The sequence below is a fragment of the Plodia interpunctella genome, chromosome 6 (assembly GCF_027563975.2).
Source record: "Plodia interpunctella isolate USDA-ARS_2022_Savannah chromosome 6, ilPloInte3.2, whole genome shotgun sequence".
In the NCBI taxonomy this organism is placed as follows: Eukaryota; Metazoa; Arthropoda; class Insecta; order Lepidoptera; family Pyralidae; genus Plodia; species Plodia interpunctella.
Genome location: NC_071299.1, coordinates 7,315,410 through 7,338,185, shown reverse-complemented (window position 1 = coordinate 7,338,185; position 22,776 = coordinate 7,315,410). Strand labels below are relative to the sequence as shown.

General features: G+C 34.4%; 2 protein-coding genes across 16 annotated transcripts in view; one reads left to right on the top strand and one right to left on the bottom strand.

Moving 5' to 3' along the window:
• The first annotated feature begins 422 nt into the window (after positions 1 to 422).
• On the top strand, positions 423 to 17,227 carry LOC128670711 (E3 ubiquitin-protein ligase MARCHF4-like). Of its 2 annotated transcripts, XR_008404785.2 has the most exons (8): positions 423 to 1,074; positions 2,957 to 3,078; positions 3,559 to 3,703; positions 8,729 to 8,849; positions 9,453 to 9,601; positions 9,824 to 9,993; positions 10,396 to 10,656; positions 16,990 to 17,227. XR_008404785.2 is itself a non-coding variant. In XM_053746638.1 (7 exons), the coding sequence occupies exons 1-7, from the start codon at positions 873 to 875 to the stop codon at positions 10,585 to 10,587; spliced, it is 1,101 nt and encodes a 366-aa protein (XP_053602613.1). In that variant the 5' UTR covers positions 423 to 872; the 3' UTR covers positions 10,588 to 15,993. The 2 variants fall into 2 exon arrangements, 1 of the variants encoding a protein (XP_053602613.1); XM_053746638.1 differs by lacking the exon at positions 16,990 to 17,227 and having other exon boundaries at positions 10,396 to 15,993.
• The window catches only part of Zasp66 (Z band alternatively spliced PDZ-motif protein 66), a 21,813-nt gene continuing 15,110 nt past the window's right edge, over positions 16,074 to 22,776 (bottom strand). For 5 of the 14 annotated variants that reach the window (XM_053746605.1, XM_053746606.2, XM_053746597.1 and 2 more), the window contains 7 exons: positions 20,647 to 20,793; positions 19,178 to 19,222; positions 18,364 to 18,452; positions 17,612 to 17,650; positions 17,011 to 17,146; positions 16,760 to 16,828; positions 16,074 to 16,655 (listed from right to left, as the gene is read on the bottom strand). In XM_053746605.1, the coding sequence (XP_053602580.1) occupies positions 16,569 to 16,655; positions 16,760 to 16,828; positions 17,011 to 17,146; positions 17,612 to 17,650; positions 18,364 to 18,452; positions 19,178 to 19,222; positions 20,647 to 20,793 (612 nt within the window). In that variant the 3' untranslated portion in view covers positions 16,074 to 16,568. The remainder of the gene's footprint in view (positions 16,656 to 16,759; positions 16,829 to 17,010; positions 17,147 to 17,611; positions 17,651 to 18,363; positions 18,453 to 19,177; positions 19,223 to 20,646; positions 20,794 to 22,776) is intronic. The other 9 variants (XM_053746598.1, XM_053746602.1, XM_053746599.1 and 6 more) reach the window with 6 other exon arrangements.

The window sequence follows — 22,776 nt, the reverse complement described above, 5'->3', positions numbered from 1 at the left end:
AAGATAAAAAAACTTCGAAAACTATAGGATATGCCTCACGCTGTACAATTTTCGAGCCAGTAAACGTTAAAAGAAGCTCGGAACACTTCACACGTGAAGATTAAAATATAGACTTCATACAGGTAAGATCTTTAGTCAAAATCAGTTTATGACCACAGTTGACCAAATAATGCAGAACATAACCTAAAATAGTGTTATTATTTTCAGGATAATCCACTAAATCCTTCCTTTTTCCTTTAAACTCGCACCACGATTGCGTAAAAGGTATTTTTGGTCGTAAATCTACAACAATATTGAAAATTGGCGCTTTTTCTCTCCATTGGAAATGTTTATGTACCTTAGTTGAACCAGTAGCGCCATCTGTGCTGAGCTTTGAGTAATACGCCCTATTCCGTGATACTGTACACGTTCAGTTTTTTGCCGAAAATATGCGGCCGCACTTACACTAATCATAATGTGAATCGGGCTTTAGGATTTGTTTTTGGCTGGTGTCTTTGGTTGGTTGGTGTCTGGTGTGGTGTTTTGACTTTTTGTGGTTTGTGTGTGGCAGTCAAAACGGGAGCAAAAAGATACTTAATGCTCAAGTTGAAATGAACTGCATGAAGTTACTTGTTATTTACAAATGTGATGGTGTTTCCTTAGGTTCTCTGACTAAAATATGTTGAAAAGATTTGAATATTTTTTTGTAAATTTTAAATCCATCATCTGAAACGAAAGGAAAGCGATTCATTCGACAATACATAGGTACCCAAAAAGAACGTGACATGTTTTCAGATATTTGCTTTGTCAATATTTAAATTGATCACGATCTTAAAAGTATCCCTCATTATGTTTTGCTGGCTTTATTGACCACAATACGTGAAGTAGTTACAATGCCACTACATCAAATCAACGTAAAGAATTCGTCGGACATCGAAAGCTGGGAATGGGGCGGTGGATGTGGCAGAGAGGCGGTGAGGGCTGGTTCAGGAAGCAGTCGCACGTCCTGCAGTAACTCCAGTGGGGATATATGTCGTATTTGCCATTGCGAAAGTGAAACTCACAATCCTCTACTTGCACCATGTTATTGCTCTGGTGAGTACCTACAAGTTGTCCACAAAAGTGAATAACATAATGATATGATAGCTTTGTACCTACTTAACATTTTATTGTTTTACACATTTTATAGTAATGTACCTACCATACTAAGTTCTAATAAATAACTGATAGATTATTTTTGAATGGATTATAAAGGTGAAATAGAGACCTGCTTTCTTACCAAGATCCAGTACTTATATTGTATCTAGTAGTAATAAACCTTTAATATCCTTTAACATAGCTTTAAAATGATAATTCATTACTAAAATATATGTTTTACCTATATTAGTATCAATACTTTACTATATATGCATTATTATTAATGAACTGCAGACTTTTTATACCAAATTTGCATGGTTGTATGTAGTATGTAGGTATGTATAAATAAGTAATAGTTAAATATATTGGTTTGTATTTTTCCTATCTAATAATGATTGGTAAATGTGTGATTATGGTAAATATATATAGACTGCATAATTCATACTAATATTATTACTGTGAGAGTCAGGTGTAGACTGAAATTTTGGTCACTTATAATAAAATATGTTGTGTAAGTTAGACTTTATTGCACAAGTATTTTTTAACAAAGGTAAACCGACTTCAAAGAGTAAACTAAAAAGATAAGAAAAATTAAGAGAAGAAAATGAAATGAGATCCTCCTCTTTTGGGGGTAATTGAGTAACATGCATAAAAAAGAACTATAACACAAAGTGAGAATCTTTTGGTAGTTTTTTATTTTTGATTGGCAAACTTGGTGATAATGCTTGAGGTGTCTCGGGCTATATCTCGGTGAATATTTAAAAGAGCTATACAGGTAAATATTTAAAAGAGCTAAACCGTTCAGCCTCTCTTCTAACTTATTTGACCTCAACCATGTTTTTACATGTCTTATTGTCCGATATTGTTTTTGATATAAAAAGATCTAGAACTCTCTGACATGCATGGGTTAAATCAGTCAACCATAAAATGCTCCACTACTAGAGTCAGATAAATTGATTGTTATTATGTTTTAGAAGTTTTTTAATTTAACATGTTAAATTTTGGGGTGGTCATGTTCCCTGTGACCCCCACTTGATCCCAGCCTGGTGAGAGTGTGTTTGTCTTACTTTCATGGCAAAACTGAGTAATATTGACATGAATTGAGAGTGATGTAGTTATCACTCTCACTCTTTTTGCCATGGGGTAGGCACAGACAAAAGTAGTTATTTATATGATGTTCAATATTTTCTGTGAAAACTGGTAGAATTCTAAAAGCATAGTTTTAAATGTAATCAAATTTTCAAAAACCATACATTACAAAAATAGATATAGGCCTTTCAATCTGAAAAAGTTCTCAAGGGAATTATATTTGGAAGTAAGTAAAGCTTTACTGCATTAGATTTAACACTAGTGTAATATATGTACATAAACTTTACATAAGTAAACAAATTCATTGCAAATTTGAACAATGTATCTATTTGCTATTAATTGACAAAAAATTTGCCATAACATCTAAAAATCTGCCTATGTTGAACAATTCAAATTGTAAATAAATAATAAATATATTGGGACAAATCACACAGATTGAGCTAGTCCCAAAGTAAGTTCGAGACTTGTGTTATGGGATACTAACTCAACGATACTATATTTTATAATAAATACATATATAAATAAACATCCAAGACCCGGGCCAATCAGAAAAAGATCATTTTCCATCATGACCCGACCGGGGATCGAACCCGGGACCTCTCGGTCCAGTGGCAAGAACCTTACCACTGCTCCACCGAGGTTGTCGAAAATCCATACTAAGATTATAAATACTTACTTAAATACTAATTTTATAAATGCAAAAGTCTGTCTGTCTACTTAATAAGATCTTTAAACTTATTCTATCTTACAGGAAGCCTAAAGTATGTGCATCAGAGTTGTCTGCAGCAATGGTTGACGGCATCAGAAACAAGGTCATGCGAACTTTGTAAATTCAATTTCATTATGCACACCAAAATAAAGCCATTCAATGAGGTAAAGTTATATTTTACGGTTTTCTGATCATTATTGATCATCCCGTTTTATTAGTTGATATTTTTACTACTTATGATTAGTGCTAATTAATTTTTATGATAACCTTCTTGACTCATCATATTTTTACTTTGATTTTCCTCCTTTAATATTCTGGAGTAAGTTGTTTTTGATTTGTTAATAACTTATTTGTCTAATAAGTTACAACACTATGTGGCAAATCCAAAACTATTTGTTACCTATATATTTGCAAAAAAAAAATATAAGTATCAGTAGTAAAGGCCTATGTATGTACATATGCTTCGTTTACACAGAGGACAAATATGATAATCTTTTAGAGTTTAATTACATAGATTTCATCAGAGCCATAGCTTATTATTTGCCAACTTGCCATATCCTCAGGACAATGTACCTATTAAACTAATAAAATTATGTACTTATAACATTATTTATATAAGTGTTAATCAAGTGGACATGTTTCAGTGGCGGTTATTGGAAATGTCAGGCGTGGAGAGACGCCGGCTGTGCTGTGCAGTGCTGTTCCACTGTGTGGCAGCCCTGTGCGTCATGTGGTCGTTGTTCGTACTTATCGAGCGTGCCGTCGAGGAGGTCAACAGAGGACTTATCGGTATGCTAAAATAAACTAGTCAAGGATTATATTATACTATTGGCCCGACCCGGCTTCGCTCGGGTAATACCATAATAAACTATACACCTAAATCTTCTTCAGTCTTTATTGAAAGTTTTGACGTAGAAAGCTACAAGTTGCCCAAATTGTTATTGTGTCACATAAAGCCATTCGTCAGTATCGTTTTATTACCTTACATTGATTACAGTAGGAAATCAATCTGGCAGGTCAGAGTTCATTAGGGTCAGCCAATCCAATCCGTTTATATATTTTCCAATTATGAGTAGTGTGTCAATTTGATCGTGTATTTATTGACTCTAAATCTTCCATGCTACTATGACAAAGCCTACTTATCACTAAAATCGGCATCCGCACAGATTATTCATATTATTAAGATAAAACAAAAAATGATGACTTTTTATCAGTTCTGTATTATTTGATAATTTTGTGCTATTATTGCATTGATCCCAGTGTTTTTATTAATGTTTACATTATATATATTTGTATGTCCACATGCTCATCGAATATTGTATTAGGGATATAATCGATTATATTATAGGCGATTCTAGCTCGTATTTAGTTTCAATCAACACTAGATCACATAGAATAACCATAACTTACCCATCTTCACACTTCACATAGTATTTTTTAGTCTTAAATTGCAAAAATGGATAATGGATATTTACCATATTATAATTACAAATAATATTAATTATTATTTATTATCAATGTAGTGTTGCCTTAGATGTTACATTTTCATGTATTTCAAGGACCAAAGAGATCATTCCTCAAAAATTCGGAATTGCTATTGCCATAATTGTTCAAATTAAAGATACTTATTGTGGTTACAATGCATCATTATGACTGAACCATTTACAAACATGCCTTATGTAATGAAATGTTTTGAATAATACAATACATGCTGCAGGTGGTTAGGTGTACTAGACATACTATGCATTTATATTACACCATGTGACATAGTACATACAACGTTACTAAGAATAGTATAATTCGTAAGTAAACAACACACATACAATGACATAATCCTTGGCACCCTTCGGGTGATTCAAAATTAGATGTGTGTGTATCTATAGTTGATGGTTATTTTGTGCACTGAATATGTATTAACCAATTTTATGGACGTTTACTCAAATATAGCCAGCCTCTGATTCATTATTACCCATATATCGAGCTTGTTGTGCGGTCGCAAATTCACCCCTATTACAATTGCATAAACATTGAAAAAAGTCTAATAAAATAGCAATGGACAACAGCTATATTAATTTTTATTTTTTTAAAATTGTAACATTGAATCCTTTGATCCGTAAATAATAATTACTCTTTAAATACAACAATCATTAAATACAGAAGATATTATGAAACTATTTTAAAGTATGTATTTTAAAATATGAATATGTTTTGATGTAACGACGACGTGACGAACATAAGTTGAAATGCATTAATGCTATCACCGTAACAAATCGTTTAGAGAAAAACACTCGTTAAAGGTCCTACAGACATAATTTGCCTATTATGTTTTCAATTTCAACTCTTCGTTATACAACATATATAAATAATTAATGCAAACTGATGTAATCACGCGGTTGCGCCAATTAACTAAAAAGTATCGTGTCAGTATTTCCGCGAATGATTACTGTTAAATTCTTGTAATTACCTTACCTTGACAATGACATCAATTGATTCTCGTGTTTTTTTACATGACGATGCTTACAGCACTTTATTCTAATTGTTTTATGTAGCTATCAGGAGCCGCTGCTAGGCAAAAGCCGGCCCTTTCTGTTTCCAACCTTATATTAGAGGGACTATTATATATATGACTGGCGAGGGATAGCAATCCCTCGCCAGTCATCCTTGTCATCCCTTGTAGAAGGCCAACAGTTCGCCGGACCGTCTCAATCTCGGCTTGCCTCTCGATTCTGCCGTCATATTTATTCCACTTTAAACATTAATTACTTTATAATATGTAACTAAAAAGCTCTTGTGTATTGTATTCCTAGGACTAGCCATTCAACACATTCAACTAAAACCCTGAATAGGAGAATATTATTTTATAGCTTTTGGAGATTTTATTAGCTTGTCGAAGTAGTTAATGAATTGTATTTAATTTATAATTTCTCAATACACAGTTCATGTATGTTAGTATTACTAATAATTATTACTTATCCCGTGTGTGGATGTTAAAAATAAAATCATTATAGCTACGGCATTGAAATTTAAAATAATTTACGCATAATATACACTGAAATTATTATGGTCTCGATAGCTCAATGGTTAAAACATGTGTCCTGAGAAGGCAGGGGTGTGGGTTCGATATTTTTTCATTAATGACTGTGTAAAATATTTACTGTGTGATTTGTCCTAATAATAAAAAAATATATTATTATAAAGTATAAACTAAAAATGTTCGTATGCCAGAACACCAGATATAAAAGTTGTACGATTGAATCTAATGAAAGTTGTACATCTGCGCATCAGCATAGCTACGACATAAAACTTTTCCCTGCATATGTATTTTTCAAATATGTATGTATGTATTGCATCTGTTCTGTTGCAATGTAACGAATTCCAGTGTACAACTGTACAATTGAGATTATATCAAATATCCAAGTATCCAAATCTAAATATCCAAGGTCCGAGGGCACTCTAAGCTGTATAGCAGAGCACGGCACCATGTACTAACTAGTCCACTGCAGACATGGTCTTACCCCGATTTTGGATGAGAAAGCCTAGTTTTCATTTAAGCAAAACTAAGCGTTATCATGGTAAAAGCCTTCAGGCATCTTTCTTGATCGGACATAAACATACTAATGATTTGCTCCTAAACGGGACCTAAATGTTTTAGCCCCGCGTAAACCCACATCTAGCCCTCCGCTAGCTACGCCACAGTCAGACGTGCGCCGGCGCGCGGTCGCGACCTTGTGGGAGACATGTTTGAGAATACGCTGCAATATTTGTGCAATTCGTCGGAATCGCTCTATTGGTTCATATGTAGTAAAACAAACGATCTGCTTCAATAATACTTCGATTCGATGTATGTGTAAAGTGTATTAATTAAATGAATATGCGTGGTCCATATCTTTACATGAGAGTACAACCATAAAGTATGTTTTGTAGTTTAATTTGAGAAGTAATAGAGAAGCTAGAAAAGTCTTCTCTCATCTGAGTGTATTCCTGGTTTCATTTTTGGCTATGGCGTTTCAAAGCGTGTTGTTTAAAAGATAAAAATACTTAATTCATTTACACGTTACTTTATAGGTTGACATTGCGTGCCGCCACTACAATAAATATTGAACTTGCATGGCTCAGTGAGGGCGTCGCTGCTTTTAGAATACATTTCACAATAAAATTGAGTACTTTCATTACTTTTCCAATTTTGGCCGCCGGATCAAATATCCTTGTCATATTGTTGTGTACTATAGTTTATTTTCCTACGTATCTATGCACAAGTTCAATGTCAGTATTTGATATTTGCTTTACTGGTTCTACTGCATGAAATGGATATTCAAGGTTGTTTGTTTTTCAACCTAATTAGTCTAACAACGTAAGTTTTCTAATGAGCTAAGGAGCTAATTAAATTATTTGTTCATTAATAAAAATCAAGTAAGTCAAGTTCATAACAGATTTGTTACTTTTTCGTTTACTATTTTTTGTCTGTGAAGTCTGTGAAGTTTTGAAGAATATGTAGGTATTGTTGTAATTAATATTGAATCAAGTACATTTAATATTTTTTATTTGATGCTTTTCATATTTTGCTTTAACTGAGAAACCCCATTACATTCCACTAATATTATAAAGGTATGTAAGTTTGTTACTTCTTAATTTTTTAAATATGGTACCTATCGAGGTAGCTGATACCTTGGATTAACCTATATCTTTACCAAATCCTACGGGAATCGGGTACTTTTATCCCAAACGTACGCGGTTCCCGTAGAATTTGGTCAAAAGTTCTAATGTCTGACATAACATGTCTGACAAAACTAAAGTGTTTTTTCAAAATAAATACGCGGATAACACCGCGGGTTGCAAATTCCTTTTAAATTATATAATAGTGGTACTAAATGATTTAAAAGGAGGATGTGCGGATTTAATATAAATTTACCCCAGCCCCAACGTACACTTTACATAATAAGCATATAAAATAGATATATGTACCTATCTATATACGTGTTAGCTCCAATCGCAATCAAAGAAAATTATCTCGGACGACAGGATTACGGATCCAATAAAGACTATGATTTATGTGTTTCACTACATACTTGATGATATATAAATAAAAAATCGCATATGACTGAAAAACTGACAAAAAAGTGGCTGTAACCATTTTATTTCTGAAAAAATTGTTTGACTTTGGCAACGCAGTGAGTTTTAACGGGCGAGCGACGGCGAGATTGCACTAATGAAACTTGATAATGTTAATTGCACAACGTTATCAATACATTTTATTTACATTAGGAAATAGACCCGGGAAAGAGATAGTGACAATAATTTTCTAGTACTTGTTCAATCTTGTTCGTCGCTAAATACTTAATGAATATAATGATGACGTGCATGGGACATATTATTTAACTTAACGTCGTGTTATGCAATTTAAATGACATCTAATAAATAAGAGATAAATGCTCTGGTTATAATGATATAACACTGGTCAACAACATTTACTTTTCTAGACTTTTCGAACAGCATAATCGTTGTAAAATAATTGAAGAAAAGAAATTATAATGTGATTCTTTAATTTGTTTTCACAGATTTTAATAAGTTAGACCTCTGTAGCCTATTAGTCATCATACCGGACTGCTACACAGGAAGTCACGGGTTCGATCCTCGGTTAAGACAATATTCCTCGGACTCTCTGTTATATTGTATTACCAAGCAGACAAACATGCATGTGGTCCGATTTTATTAAAGTTTAATCCGGAATATCATATAATTTTCTTTTTAGTCTGATATTCATAAAAAAGTACATTGGCATGTAATGTATATAATAGTGTTGAATGCGTGTTTCAGCGTGGCCGTTTTGGACCAAATTGGTTGTGGTTGCGGTGGGATTCACAGGGGGTGCTGTGTTCATGTATATCCAGTGTCGGCAGTACCTTCATCTGTGCAACCGCTGGCGAGCTCACAATAGGTAATTGCCTATTTTCCAACTATATATTATAGGTAATAGTGGATATAGATCCAATTTGAAGGGCCTATGGTGATAGCACCGGTGGGATTCATGGGTCGTTTAAATAATTTCTGGTAACTCCGTAATGCTAAGCATAGTTATACGAGTTATTATCCCTTTTATTCATAAAAAAGTTAAAGCATACTTTAAGCTAAGTTTTGTCACTCTCACACTTTACACACATTTTAGCTTATGTTAACTTTTTATGAATAAAAGGGACAACTTATGTGTTTTCTGCCAACCTTCGTCTTGTATTGAAATTTAAAATGAAGTCCTAAAATAATTTTAAATTTATATACAAAAGGAAGGTAAGATATGATATTTTTATTAACACTACATTATAAATCACTTATTAACGTCAAAAATTTAATAATCCTAACTAATATGATAAATTTGAAAGTGAATTTGTTTGTTATCTCTTTACGCTATACATACTTAACCAATTTTCTCGAAATGTTGCATTCATGTAGTTCGAAATACGGAGCAAGACATAGATCTTTCATCCAAAATCAACCGCTCCCGTTGGAAATCCACGCGGGTTGAAGCAGTGTTGTATACTTTCAGGATACTGCTAATCCAGAACGCGCCGGAGAAGATCCCGATGAGCGCGGGCTCGCCACTGCGCGGGCGGCGCGAGCGCAGCGCGCGCGGTCAGGTCGTGGCCAACATCGAGCCCGCGCCCGCGCCCGCGCCCGCCGCCTACCACGAGGAAGGTGCGCCTCACTCTCATCACGTCTGTGGAGCCCGGGGCGCTGGTCCAACTAGTTGAACCATGGTTGCTAGGGGCAATTGTTGTCGAACAAATGGCGAACAAACTTAACAAAACCTGAAGACAACAAGAAATTTAAAATATTATCTCCCAGCTAACCATTAGGACGAACAGAAAAAAAATAGAACAAAGAAAAGCAAGCCATTAGTATCTGGTATATTTTCAGACGAAAGCGGAGGTTTCGAGACGTATCGCGGCAACCCTCACAGAAGATTGTCAGTGGTCGCCGACGACTGCCTTCGGGCAGACAGAGACGACACGAGGCGGTATTCTGATACCAAGCTGATGCAGCCCAATACTGCAGTCACTACTGTGGAGGAACCTAATGCATTGCAGGTGATTGCTTTGTTTATTTTTTGGGCCGTCTTTTGCCAATATATTTGTCAATATTGTTGATTATGAAAGTGGTCCAGTGCTGTTCAAGCAATACAACGTCTTTGATAACTATTGTTTTTCTATTCTATTCCAATCGCTGTCACTGACGGGCCTTACAAATGTACTTTGGTTTTATACTAGTTTTATTGTTTTTATGCACAACAGCGACATCTATTTCAGTGTTATCGACAATTAGTTTTTTTGACCAAATTCGCATATATTCATGAAAAGTACCCTATTAATTAATCCAAGGTATCATCTACCGCAATGTTTAATTTCACAAAAAAAGTGTGAATAGCAAACAAATACAAACATATGAAGTTGGTCGGTGCAAAGCGTTGAGTGTGTATGGTATCGGAACAGAGCGAGGGCGTGTACCACATCAGCGTGGACCCGCTGGAGGCGGACATCCGCAGCCTGCTGGAGCTGGAGGCGCGGCGCGCGGCGCGCTCGTTGCCCAACCTGCGCGCCTCGCGCGAGTCTCTGCTGCCCGCGACCTCGCCCGCGGCCGCCTCTGCGCCTGTGCCCGCGCCCGCGCCCGCGCCGCGTTCCTGAGGCCCGCTGCGCCTCTACCACGACCGCAACCTCTACTAGCGCCAGCCTCGTCTGTCGCCTGGCCATTCCGTATGTAGTTCGGTAAACTGTTTTCTTCGCTTTCTCGACAGACTATGTGTAAACCGGATCGCAGTTTCATTTGTGTATGTGTGAGTGTTAAGGCGTTAAATAGAAATACTCGAGGCATGTTTCGGCACATTCAGATAAAATATCATATTAGCTTCTCATAAACTAACTGCTAGATAAATGATGTGATTACCCAATTAGCCCTTGATATGTTACATTTAGGTTCCTATGAAACAGGTCCTTAGACTCACACTAATAAATCAGATTATATAGTTGACACCTGCACTTAACACTAATTTAAGTGGACCGGACTTTACGTGATTTTTGTCACCGACATTACCATTTCTTAAATCGACGATAGGTCAGTTATATTACGCAATATAAATGTGCAATAATAACTTAATAAAACACGATTCTATGAACATTTCTGGTGTATTGTATTATGATTTCAAAAATAGCTTTCTGATGGAGCGACAGTGTATACATATTAATAAAGTCGCTATTTACCCTGCGGGTAAAGAACCCTAAGAAAATCCTTTCTTAGGGTTCTTTACCCGCAGCAAATATCCATTTGCTTCGATAAAAAAGCTATCGAATAAGTTGACGACAAAATAAAACTTTACAATTTGGTCAAGTATTCTTGTCTTTCATATTGCATAATATAATTAACCGTAGGGACACTCAATTCTCCGGTTACAATATCGCATTTCAACGAAAAGTCATGCTCACGTAGGCCGATGAGTGGATAAGGATAACACTGAATTAAGCTATATCGATAACATAACCGCAATATAGGTCTAATCTACATATGAGGCAGTACATTGAAAATTAGATCAAATATGCAGCTATACAAGAGAAAATTACTTACTATTCTGTTATATACTTTCATCCTTTTTTAATCACAAACTTGAATGCATCATAAATAGACATTCTATCACTACATTTAGTCTATAACATGTAAATTGGAAATGTATTCTCAAAAGCTTTTGTATTACGCGCAGAACGCAAGAGTGCATTATTAGTTGTATATATAAAACTAAACACTTATCACAATACATTTTTGTATCCATTTATTATTTAGTTTCACCTCGTACCGTTTTCTGATTGGGAAAGGAACAGCATTTCTCATTTACACAGTACTGAAAATTGTTATATTATTAAAAATTCCATACACTGTGTAGGGAATTAAAAAAACAAATCTTGGTACAGTCAATCGTAAATCATGTTACTTTACCTGTATTTTTATGGAGTGTTATCTAATAGAGTCGTTTCCAATTTAAAGATCGATAAGCAAATATCTACTGCCGTCGGCATAATGTATCAACAAAATAATCAATAAATTATGCGCCAAAGTCGATTCCGCCCTTGATTCATAAAATCATCAACTATGATAGATCTCAACCTTAAAAGCGAAAAATTCTGATAATAAGAAATTTATAGAATAGTTGTCATATATCTTATATAGTAGTATATTTATCTATAGTAATCGATTCTAAAGATTAGAAGCAGAATATTCGATTTTCTAAACGTCGTATGACGATTCAAAAACCTGAAAATAGTCATTCTGACTGGACGATAGATGACCGTTCTATGAAATAACCCCTTTGAAAAAATTAAATATTGCAATCGGGGTTGTCAAAGCCAAAGAGCATTTTTATCGCGATTTCGATTTTTATCACGTTTCGTGATTCACGATTCGTATCATGTCCACATAAGCAACGTGACAAAAAGATAACATAAAAAAAGTAATGTGTGTGATCACGTGTCACGTTGTTCCAGGTTAGCTCGTCGCCTAAAACTGATTCGAATAAATAGTTTACTAATATAATCGAGCTGTCGCGATCAAGCCCTGTAAATATTAGTGCGAACTCTGTAAATAGTTAACATACAAGAGTATCATAATAATATTAATCAAAGGAAAAAATCCTAGCTTACACGAAACCATCTCAAATCGGAATAACAAATAAGTTTTCCGCGTGTATACTTTAGATTCCGTGACGGGATATACAAAGTCGCAGATTGTTTAATTTTCGGTCAAAGTAGATCTTTAGATGACCATCTTGATTTGTAGCGAAACTGAAAGTGCATAATTTGATGGAATTCAAAGCCCAAATTGTGAATATGCAGTTATCTCATTCCTGATAGAAACATACTTTCTGCCGATATCGTTAACGCGACATATGTCTCGCCGATGAGTAGCGGTTTCGTGTAAGTTGAGGACGACGTTAGTTCATTAACGCGCCGCCATTTTCCCACCTATCAATAAAAGAGCCTATAGTCTATTTTTTAATCAGCTGTTTTCGCGGATTCCAACGATGGGGCTTTGAATGGAAGTGTCAATTTATTCTAGTATTTAAAGTTATATTACAATGTATAAATTACTCACCGTTAATCTAGTTTAAATTTAAATCTTAATATTACGCTGTAAATGTTGCTTGCTTGAAAAATAGGCTACAGGAAGTTAAACTTCTATAAGAAAATCTAAAATCATTATTTTTCCTAAACATAAACCAATTTTATCAATTACCTACATATATAGTCCTCCCTCTCTTATTTACTTGTATCTCTATTGAGATATTTTCGCTATAAGTTTGTTAATAATATAATCTTTATAATTTTTTATGTGTGAGACTAATGCATTGATGCAGTGTGTACTTTAATATTGATTTGATGGATTCAAAGAAGGAAAAGATAATTTGGAGCAAATTAAGGTGATTTAAAATTTATTTTGATGAAAAATGAGATTTTTTTAATCTTTTATTAATTGACAAGTCATATGTTTCACTTCTCTATATATGCTCTCTTAGATTTTTATTATGAATTGTATCCACTATATAAATATCACTTTCAGCCCTTTTATTTGGGCTGATTCTTTTTGTTCTAGCTTCACTTCTATTAGGATTATGAAGAATAAAATATATGTTCATGTCTTTGATGAAAAAAGCTACGAAATCATACATATTGTTTTATGTAATGAGAAAATATAACTTTTTAATTATTAAATATTTTATAAAATGTAGTGCAATGTTTTGGTTGTTTCGTCCAAACGCTTCTAAAATCCTGATGCATTTAAATAGCATTTAGTCATCATTGTGTTTATTTACATTATTATCATCAGAATTTGCTAAAATAGTATACCCTATTTATTGAATAGTTTTACAATACTATTTTTCAAAAGTCAATAACTCATCTAATGCAACTTATTCACACTAATATTTATGTATCTAAATTTTAATCACAATTTATCATTGGTTTTTGTGTCGCCTTACTTATTATGTCTACACCATGACACCATAGGAAAGCGTATGTTTTAATCTCTTTTTATCATACTATAATGGTAAAAAAGGGTGTTTAGCATTAGTATGTTAAAAATAGATTACAACAAACGTAGACATAGCATTAACTCATATTTTTGAACATCACCTTCATACACAAAATATTAAGGATAAAGGCCAGTTTGGCTCATTCTGCCCCAATCCATGACAATGGTTATTTACTTACATCACTTGTATCACATTTGATTATATCTTAACCAATAACCATAGATATCACACATTTTTCAACCAAAAAGCACAAGGCGACGGAATCTTTCGAGACATGTACATAATTTTATGTATTTTAATTTTACATTCAATAAATATACAGTTTATACGTCCTCGAATAATTTCGTCGTTTGTGTTGGGATCACTCACTTTGAAATTGTACATAGTTATTTAATCGTATGTATTAATTATGAAATACAATATGATACATTATGTTTAAATTAATTAGAAGTTTGTAATTCGTTATTTATAGTTAGATAATTAATTTAGATTGGACATTTGGTGCTAACGAATTAAAAAGTGGATATCAGTCCAACCTTGGTGTATTGTAAAATTTGATACGCCGAAAATCCATTTCTAAAATTAATTGATCAAAATAGTTATAATTTAAAGTTCGAGAATTTTTGTATCGATACCAATATTATGTACACTAAATTGTTGTGCAAGGGTCGTACTTTATCCATGCTCGAATTTTATTTACGTAAATTATAAGATATCTTAATATTTGAATCACAAGAATTGTCTCAATTACAATGATACAGTTAACGACAGAAGTAAATAATATTATGTAGTGGGCAGTTGCTCTCCGTATAGATCTTAAGAGCCAACTACAACATTTTTTTTTGTTTCAGTCTTGTATGATTGATTCTTCATATTGCATTTGGAGCATTATAATCGCCAAAATATTAATTTTGTTTTAAAATACCTGTGTATCTACTTCAAGGTATATTTTACTGTGTACTGTGGGACAGATGGGTGACCAACTAAATTTATTTTATTTCGGTTTCAGCCTTAAAATATATTTACAACTTCGGACATTTTGTTTCTTTTTTACATCAATAGGTCTCTAAAGTGAAAACAAGAAATGGGGTTTTTATTGTTAAAAATATTTTATTAGTCACCGATAGGTTCGGTTTAGGCCAAAAATCATGATTCCATAGTTTCCGTCGAATATATAGGTAAATACGATTGTGCAGAGTGAACAGTTACAAATAACCGTTTTTATTTTATGTTGGAAATCAAATTAATTTAATTTTGGTTCAGTATCATACTAGTCGTTTTTGCAGACGTCGTGGTGAGTAGACGGTCGCAAAATATATCATTATTTTCTACAATATTTTTAATAGTCTCACTGGGCCTTAGTTCTGTTTAAAATAAATATATGTTCGTTCACTTGTGAATGTTGTAAATTTTATTGTATAAATTAATTATAAACGATGTCGGTCAATCCTTGTATATTTTGGAATAAGTATAAGTGGGCTATACTGAGATAATGGGGGCGTATCGATGAAAACACATTGTCACTTATTTTGTGTAAGTACTTACTTTCTGTGTTAACATATCACGTAATTATGTGGGGGTTTTAAAAGTAAGCAGTGTTTGTAAATAATGGCTTCGCCGTAATAGATGTACAATCGAATGTGTTTCCTGTCGACACCACTCCCGTCTCGCGCGCTGCGAACCTTGCTTGTTTGTGTTTCTCTAGCGTTGTAATAAAAGTAGTGCCTTATTTAGTCATCGCAATATTATTATTAATTTGCACTTAATATCCTATGATATTTTGACGATTAAACAAATACTGAGGGTCTAGGATATATATTAATTTTACAGCGCGCGAGACTATGCCCGTCTGTATATTGTGATATAAGTTGTTAAGTGATTTATTTTGCTCAAAATTATTATTTTCCCTTTGATCTGTGTACTTATAATTCATGAAATTTGTAAGACTGTATTTTATTTTGTTGTGTAACATTGTTAGTAACTCCAGGTTATAAATATAGTTATTTTGAGATTCAAATTTAGTTTTTAATTTTTATATCAATAAAATGGGTAGCACATGATAAGAATTGAGGGATGTTTAAAAATAAAACAAAATAGTAGATAAAAATAAATAATTTATTAAAGTTTTTCGAATTGGATCGTCGTGGCACGACCGAGCTCGGTCGAAGTGACTAGACTGTACACTCAACATTTCTCATAGTATACATAAATATATTTCTGTACAAACAGAAAATCAACACTTAGTAATAAACGTTACATAGCTACTTAACGTAAATATAAATTATATCACTAATACTCGAGTATTAGAATAATTAAATTCACCGAAAAATAATTTTACACACTGGCAGGAGCATCAATATTAGCCTCCTTTAAATTAATTTTGTTAGTCTTATCGTTGCTAATCCAACATGTACGTCTATTGGCGCCATCGCCTAACCGCCAAAACCAAACATCAGTCATCAAGTTATACTTTCACGTTTTCAAATATGGCAAACTACCTAGATGGGCTACACTAAACACAGACTTATTTCAATGTCCTCAGTTTGCCATTGCATGAACTTCCTCTGACGGTCGTAAGGCCGCGGCCGCGTCCTAAAAGTCTGCATCTCCGAGTACATTGTACATCAGTCGCTTGAACGAGTTCGATTGCTGGATGTGCTCTTCGTGTAGCGAATTCACCTGCAACAATTTAAGGGGAAATGTGTAAGTTTCAATACAAACGACCAATTTTTGTAAACATTTCGTGAGTAAACTTTTCAAAAATGGCGTGAGTGTCAACTTACGAAGGTCGTTTGTTTTCCATTGGGTTTCGCCTCGGGCTGCTTAGGTGGTTTCGGAGTAGGTACAGGTTTCTGTAAAAGAATAAAAATGTGAAGTCATAAACAATTAACGCGCTATTATGTATTAATTCTTATATTCTTTGTCTTGCAATAACAATTGGAAGTAATGAAACCTCAGAATGCAACAGAGATATTTAATGTGGCTTCAGCTAATTTTATTATTTATTTCATAGAGGATTGTTTTGAAGAGTTACCTTGTGAGGCGGCGCCTGGAAGACCTTGGGCTGCACGGGCACGGGCACCTCCTGCACGACGTCGCCGAGCCCCTCCTCCTGCAGCGCGCGGAACGTCTCGGACTTGGCGGGGTCGTACAGCAGCGTCGGCTTGTGGCTGCAGCGGGCGGACGGACCGTGTGGGCGGGGCGTTAGTTTTTAGTCGGTTAGCGGGCGCAACCAATAGAGAGAAACACATTAGACTCGACTCAGAAGGAATTAAAGAGGACGCGGAAGCGGTTAGTAACAGTTGATATTAATGTTGTTTGTTTTTCAGGAAGGACAGGTCGATAAAAATACTAACATTAATCATGTAGAATAAGTTCTAATTCTTAATTATATAAGTGATATAAATTACTTATTGCTAAAGACGCCGCATGATTCACACAATGGTGTCGCGTGAAACGTGGGGCGCGTGAAGTGGCGTGATAGATCACTTGTACAGCCGACTGGTCGACGTCATGCTTACAGGTCAAAGTGTAGTGAAGACAGAGATAGCAAAATAAAAATAAATAAGCATTAATGCGTCATGAGAGATGGGCGTCGACTGTTGTTTTGGCGGCGTTTCTAGTAAAACACTTGCCTCTTGACAACGTGCGGCCGCCCGTAATGGCCGTTATAGCTAATAAGCAGACAAATATTTCATTATCATATCTGGCAATTAACTTGTATCACATTACCTACTGCGAAGGCATAGTATTCGATTGCTATGCTAATGAAAACGACACGTAAAGCTGTCTAAAAATCTTTACACCATAAAATATTTACATTTCGATTGCACACAAAGCAAGGGAACTACTTTTACTAATGTGTTGTCTGTAGTCAGGTCTACATTTCAGAAAGTTACGCCCTTTTTCTGTGGGGGTAGACACATGTACTAAAATTTAAACTAGGTCAATCGTACAAGGGCCAAATTGGAAAAGTAGTAATTAGTAGGAGTAGTATTTACATATACTTAAGGAAAATATCAACACTTGCGGGAAAGTGTTATTAAGTAGGTAAATACTAAGTTAATTCGTTATACAATTTGAAAATTATTACAATTATGTGTCAATCAATTTGTGTGTTCAAAAATCAAATTATTTTCTCGTGTACACGCTCAGTCTGGCACCCGGCCACAGCGTCACTAGATTGTGCCAAGATATTCGTTGGAGTATGATGGCACTCACATTTTTTTACTTTCAGTTTTCAGACAGAGCTTTTTGTAAACATTTTTAATTTATCGGTTTATTTTGATGATAGTCTAGTTTTTGCAAATATTTTTTTCGTCAACAATAATATATTTTGATAGATTAAGTAGGTAATCGATGAAAAATTAAATTTATTGATACTTACGGCAAAGGCGATGTCTGTTGCCTAATCGAGTTGGCAATGTTCTGCTCCGAGTATAGATTGATTGGCGAGTTGAACTGTTTGTGCACCACCTACAGTATGAAAACGTGTTAAAATATCCACCTATAACTACATTATACAGCAAATACACGATGAAAAATGAGAAAGCAGCTACATTATAAATATTTAACAAAAAAATTTGAAAAAATGTCATTTAAAAATTAATGCCAATTCAAACACACCTGTTATCTGTAGCATAGCTACTAACTCGTTAAAAAAACAATTTGAAAGGAAGTCCTGAACATGTTCCGAAAGGATAAAAGCTCAAACAGATGGCGTATAGACAGATGAGAGAACAGATGAAGTAATCTATTACAAGAATATCTATTAATACTTTATATTTCTAACATTTAGATCATTTTCATTCATCATTTTAATTTCATTGCATCTATCAGTCGACTTAAAATAATGATAATTACTTTATATTTGTCCACGTAAAACGACAAAGTCGTAACTATATTATTGGCAGTGGCGTTGTTATATAAATAAGGACCACGGGGCAAGGTAGGTTGGGGCACGAAATTGAGCCTTTGGTGGAACCAGAGTGGATATGGAACTAGAAACGCGGATAACGTGGATAATAGAAGAACTGTCCACAGTTGTTTTGTTATCCACGCCACTGACGATCCGACCGTGAAGTAGAATGATTTTGAAAATGATCTAGATATTCTCGTAACAGATATTATAGGTACGGCTTCGTGTCAGAAGGTTGTCGTCATGCTGCAAGCTGTAATCGATGACGTCACACATTAACCACCTTGTTCCCGTCCTCTCCGACTCGCTGCAGCACCGACTCGGCAACCTGAGTTTTTATCAAAAATCTATTGAGCATTCCGTGCTTTTAGTAAAGTTAATTCATTGCGGCCTTCTACTAGTAAGCAGTGCGCCTACGAGATTTAGTTGAGTCGGTTACTGAATATTTTAAGATCTTGGTAGAAAGTCGTATGAAGATACAACTTTAGATACTTGTCTATAGTGACAGACTATACATGACATAAAAGCTATTCGTTTGGTTTGATTTTTAAATTAGAGTTATGTATAAATTGTACAAATGCAAAAATGTCAGTTGACTGGATTTACCTTAACAGAAGTTGTAAAAAAGCGGAATTTGTTGAAACGTACATTTTAAAATTAAACACTATTAACCATTATCGACTCAGCTAAACTGCAATCATGACAATCGACTAGAAAATACCTATAGAATTTTAATAAATTACACTACGCAATATAAATCGGACAACTAAACTTCACTGTAAATAAACCTGTTAGGCCATTTACTTATGAAGTAAATTTTAATATTTTTTTTCCTAAGTTAAACAAAATGCTAAAATAAAATATTACATACCTACGTCAGTGAGTGTTGTATTATACATTTGAGTGTTACGTAAACATTTTTAGCAAATTTTATACATTTTTTAACATATTGAGACTTATTTCATTTCATGGTTTGTTGTCAAGCAAAAGTAGTGTGCGTGCATAGAAAGAAATAAAGTTGTGTGATGCTTTCTAAAAAAAATGTTAAGTAATGGTTATAGTGTAAATAAATTACTAGCAAGTGACGTAGTTGAGATTCAGAGATAAATGAAGAAGATTTATCTATGTACAGTACAATAAATAGAAATACTTGAGTCTTCCATTGTCAGTGGCGAAACTATATTTTATGTCGTCGTAGGTAGCTAATGTAAAAAATATTGAACATAATAGGAACATTATTGTTAATTTATTTCGGAGTTTTTCTAGTACTTTGTAGCTTAGAGAATTATTGGGTTTTGTCCTCGGGTAGGTATATATTTTGAAGCTCTATATAAATTCGGATATTTTCCCTTATTTTGTTGGTAAAACTAAAAATTATATGGTATTGATAACAATAGGATTATAGGAAAAGATCACAGGGTGCTGCCCCGCCTAATCCGAAGAAACACTAAGGTGTGCTGCGTGTTTATTGATAAATCTAATCGGCTAAGGAGTGAAATTGTTTAACGTTTGACGGTTGTAAACTTTTGTCTCAATGTAAAGTGTACCAATATGATATCAACAATGATCCAATTAAAACTTTTGTTTTAAATACAAATAATTTAATTACCACAAACTGATATCCAATTTATCGTTAGAAAAATAGTATTAATAATGACAAAATTATTCCTTATACGCTCTTGCTTTTTTAAATAGTTCGATGGAGTCTTCCAAATGGGACAGACAGGAGTCCAGTTGGTGTAAGTGGCGTACCTTCTGTTTCATGACAGTGTCGCGGTAGTCGTGGTGGGGGGGCGCCCTCATGGCGGGGTTGGGGTGGTGGCGGAGGTAGCTCTCCGTGGGGCCGGGCTCTCGGCGGACCTTAGCCCCGGGCAACACCAGGGGCGTTGTGCGGTAGGGCTGGAATGGAAACAAAGGTTGTAATTTGCTAGCTCTTTTGATAACTATTAAGGATATTTAAGGTCTAAATAGGACATTTTGGAGTTTTGGAGCATGCGAAATGTATACTTTCACTACATCTTGGTAAAAAATTAGTAAACATTTGAAAAAATCATGGACATCATTTCCATATTTTCCACCTAACCGGGGATCAAATACAGAGAACTTGTAGCTCTCTGATGTCTTCACTAAAAGACTTTTAATTAATGATTAATCTCACGTAGTACATAGGTTTTACATTTAGGATAATACTCGCGGTGTATCAATGTGTTATTCGGCGGCGCGATCGCAAAGCCGTTCTAATTTTACGCGAGGTTGTTCCATATGGGTTATGATTCCTGACACTATTCGTGATATTTATACGGTCCAACGTCTTATGTAGGTCGTGGTCACACGTAAAATGTTTATATTCGTGTTGTAAATATCGAATTAAATAATTGTTATATAACGATTCGCAGAATGTTTTAATTTTATTTAAAAATAGTTACTTAATTCAAATAGAATTACTTTAATAACTGCATAAATTGGTACATTATTGATACATTTCTTAAATTTGGTTTGAGTAATATTTTTCAGTGTCGTAGCGTAGTGTAAACATAGGCACTGTGGTCCAAAAATGAATCTGTTCAAGTTGTGTTACATGAAGTGATGTATTGTGCGATGAACAAAAAAGTTTGCTGATTAGAGTCAGAGGGCCTCGTGTGCCCAGTCCTGGTGCGTGACATCATCTAGGCCTACGAAAGCTACCTTTACCACTGACTTTTTTATCAGAAACCTTCTCTAGTCCCTTTACAACAACATACTGTTTCATTAATATAATATCTCTGTCATTATGTTGTTCGCAGTTGCATCCGGAGCTGAGACGCTATAAAGCCCGGGGAACCCGAGATCTGCATAAAAAATTAAACACAAGACTTAATATTCGGGTGTGATTCTACAACCGCCTACCTGACATGCATACGGAGTGGCCCAATTCTAGGACGGAAGCACACGCCACACATGAACATATGCACAGTCAGAGTTATCTTTATCCAAAGGTCAAAGGTAGTAAAGGTTTAATGCCGCTGAGTCAAACGATAAAAACTGACATAAAATGCATCACAGAGTAGGCAAATACCTTATTGTAATGGTCGGCGTAAACGTGCCAATAGGCGAATGGAGTTTATTTGCGTACTGTTTACAGGAGCTTTCGCCACTGACGCAATCCCCGCTGTTAGTCGTTAGTGATTCTTCATTCTTTTACAGCTTTCAATATATCAATGGTGTCATTGGGAAATAAGATGGGTAGAACAATATTTATGACTCCATTCTCATATATGTTAAGTGCACGATAACTTGTCTACAACAAGTTCAAGTTATAGTTTTGATTTGTTTGTATTTTCTGAGGGAGAATATTAATTTAATTTTTAATAAATATTAACTCATACCACTAAGATTCAGTTTCCCAAATTATATCTCCCTCTATCTAGATAAATTAAATAAGTACCAATTTACAAACACAATATTTCTTAATATCGATTATTTATACATATAATTATGTAAAAATCAACCCAGTAATAACGTTTCGATGTGTTCATTAGCAATTTGTAGTTTGTTTTAGTTAATGTTTATCTCCTGACTGTGTGGCGTGTGCTCAAAACATCGCCAGGATTTACTGAAAACTAGTGTTTTGTTCTAAGTAACAGTATTGAATATGACTATTTTGATAAAATGGAAGATTTTTGTTTATATAGTTGTGCCCCACTGCTGGGCAAAGGCCACCCCCTTTTTCTTCCACTCGTTCCTTTCTATTGTAAATTCCGGTTATTTCGGTAGATATTTGTCAATATCGTCCCGCCATCTTCTCGGTCTATCTCTCCTTCTGTGGCCCTTTAGAATATTATTAGTTTTTGAATTAAATATCTATTTTCATATTCAGACAAATTCTTCTACTTAATCAATTTT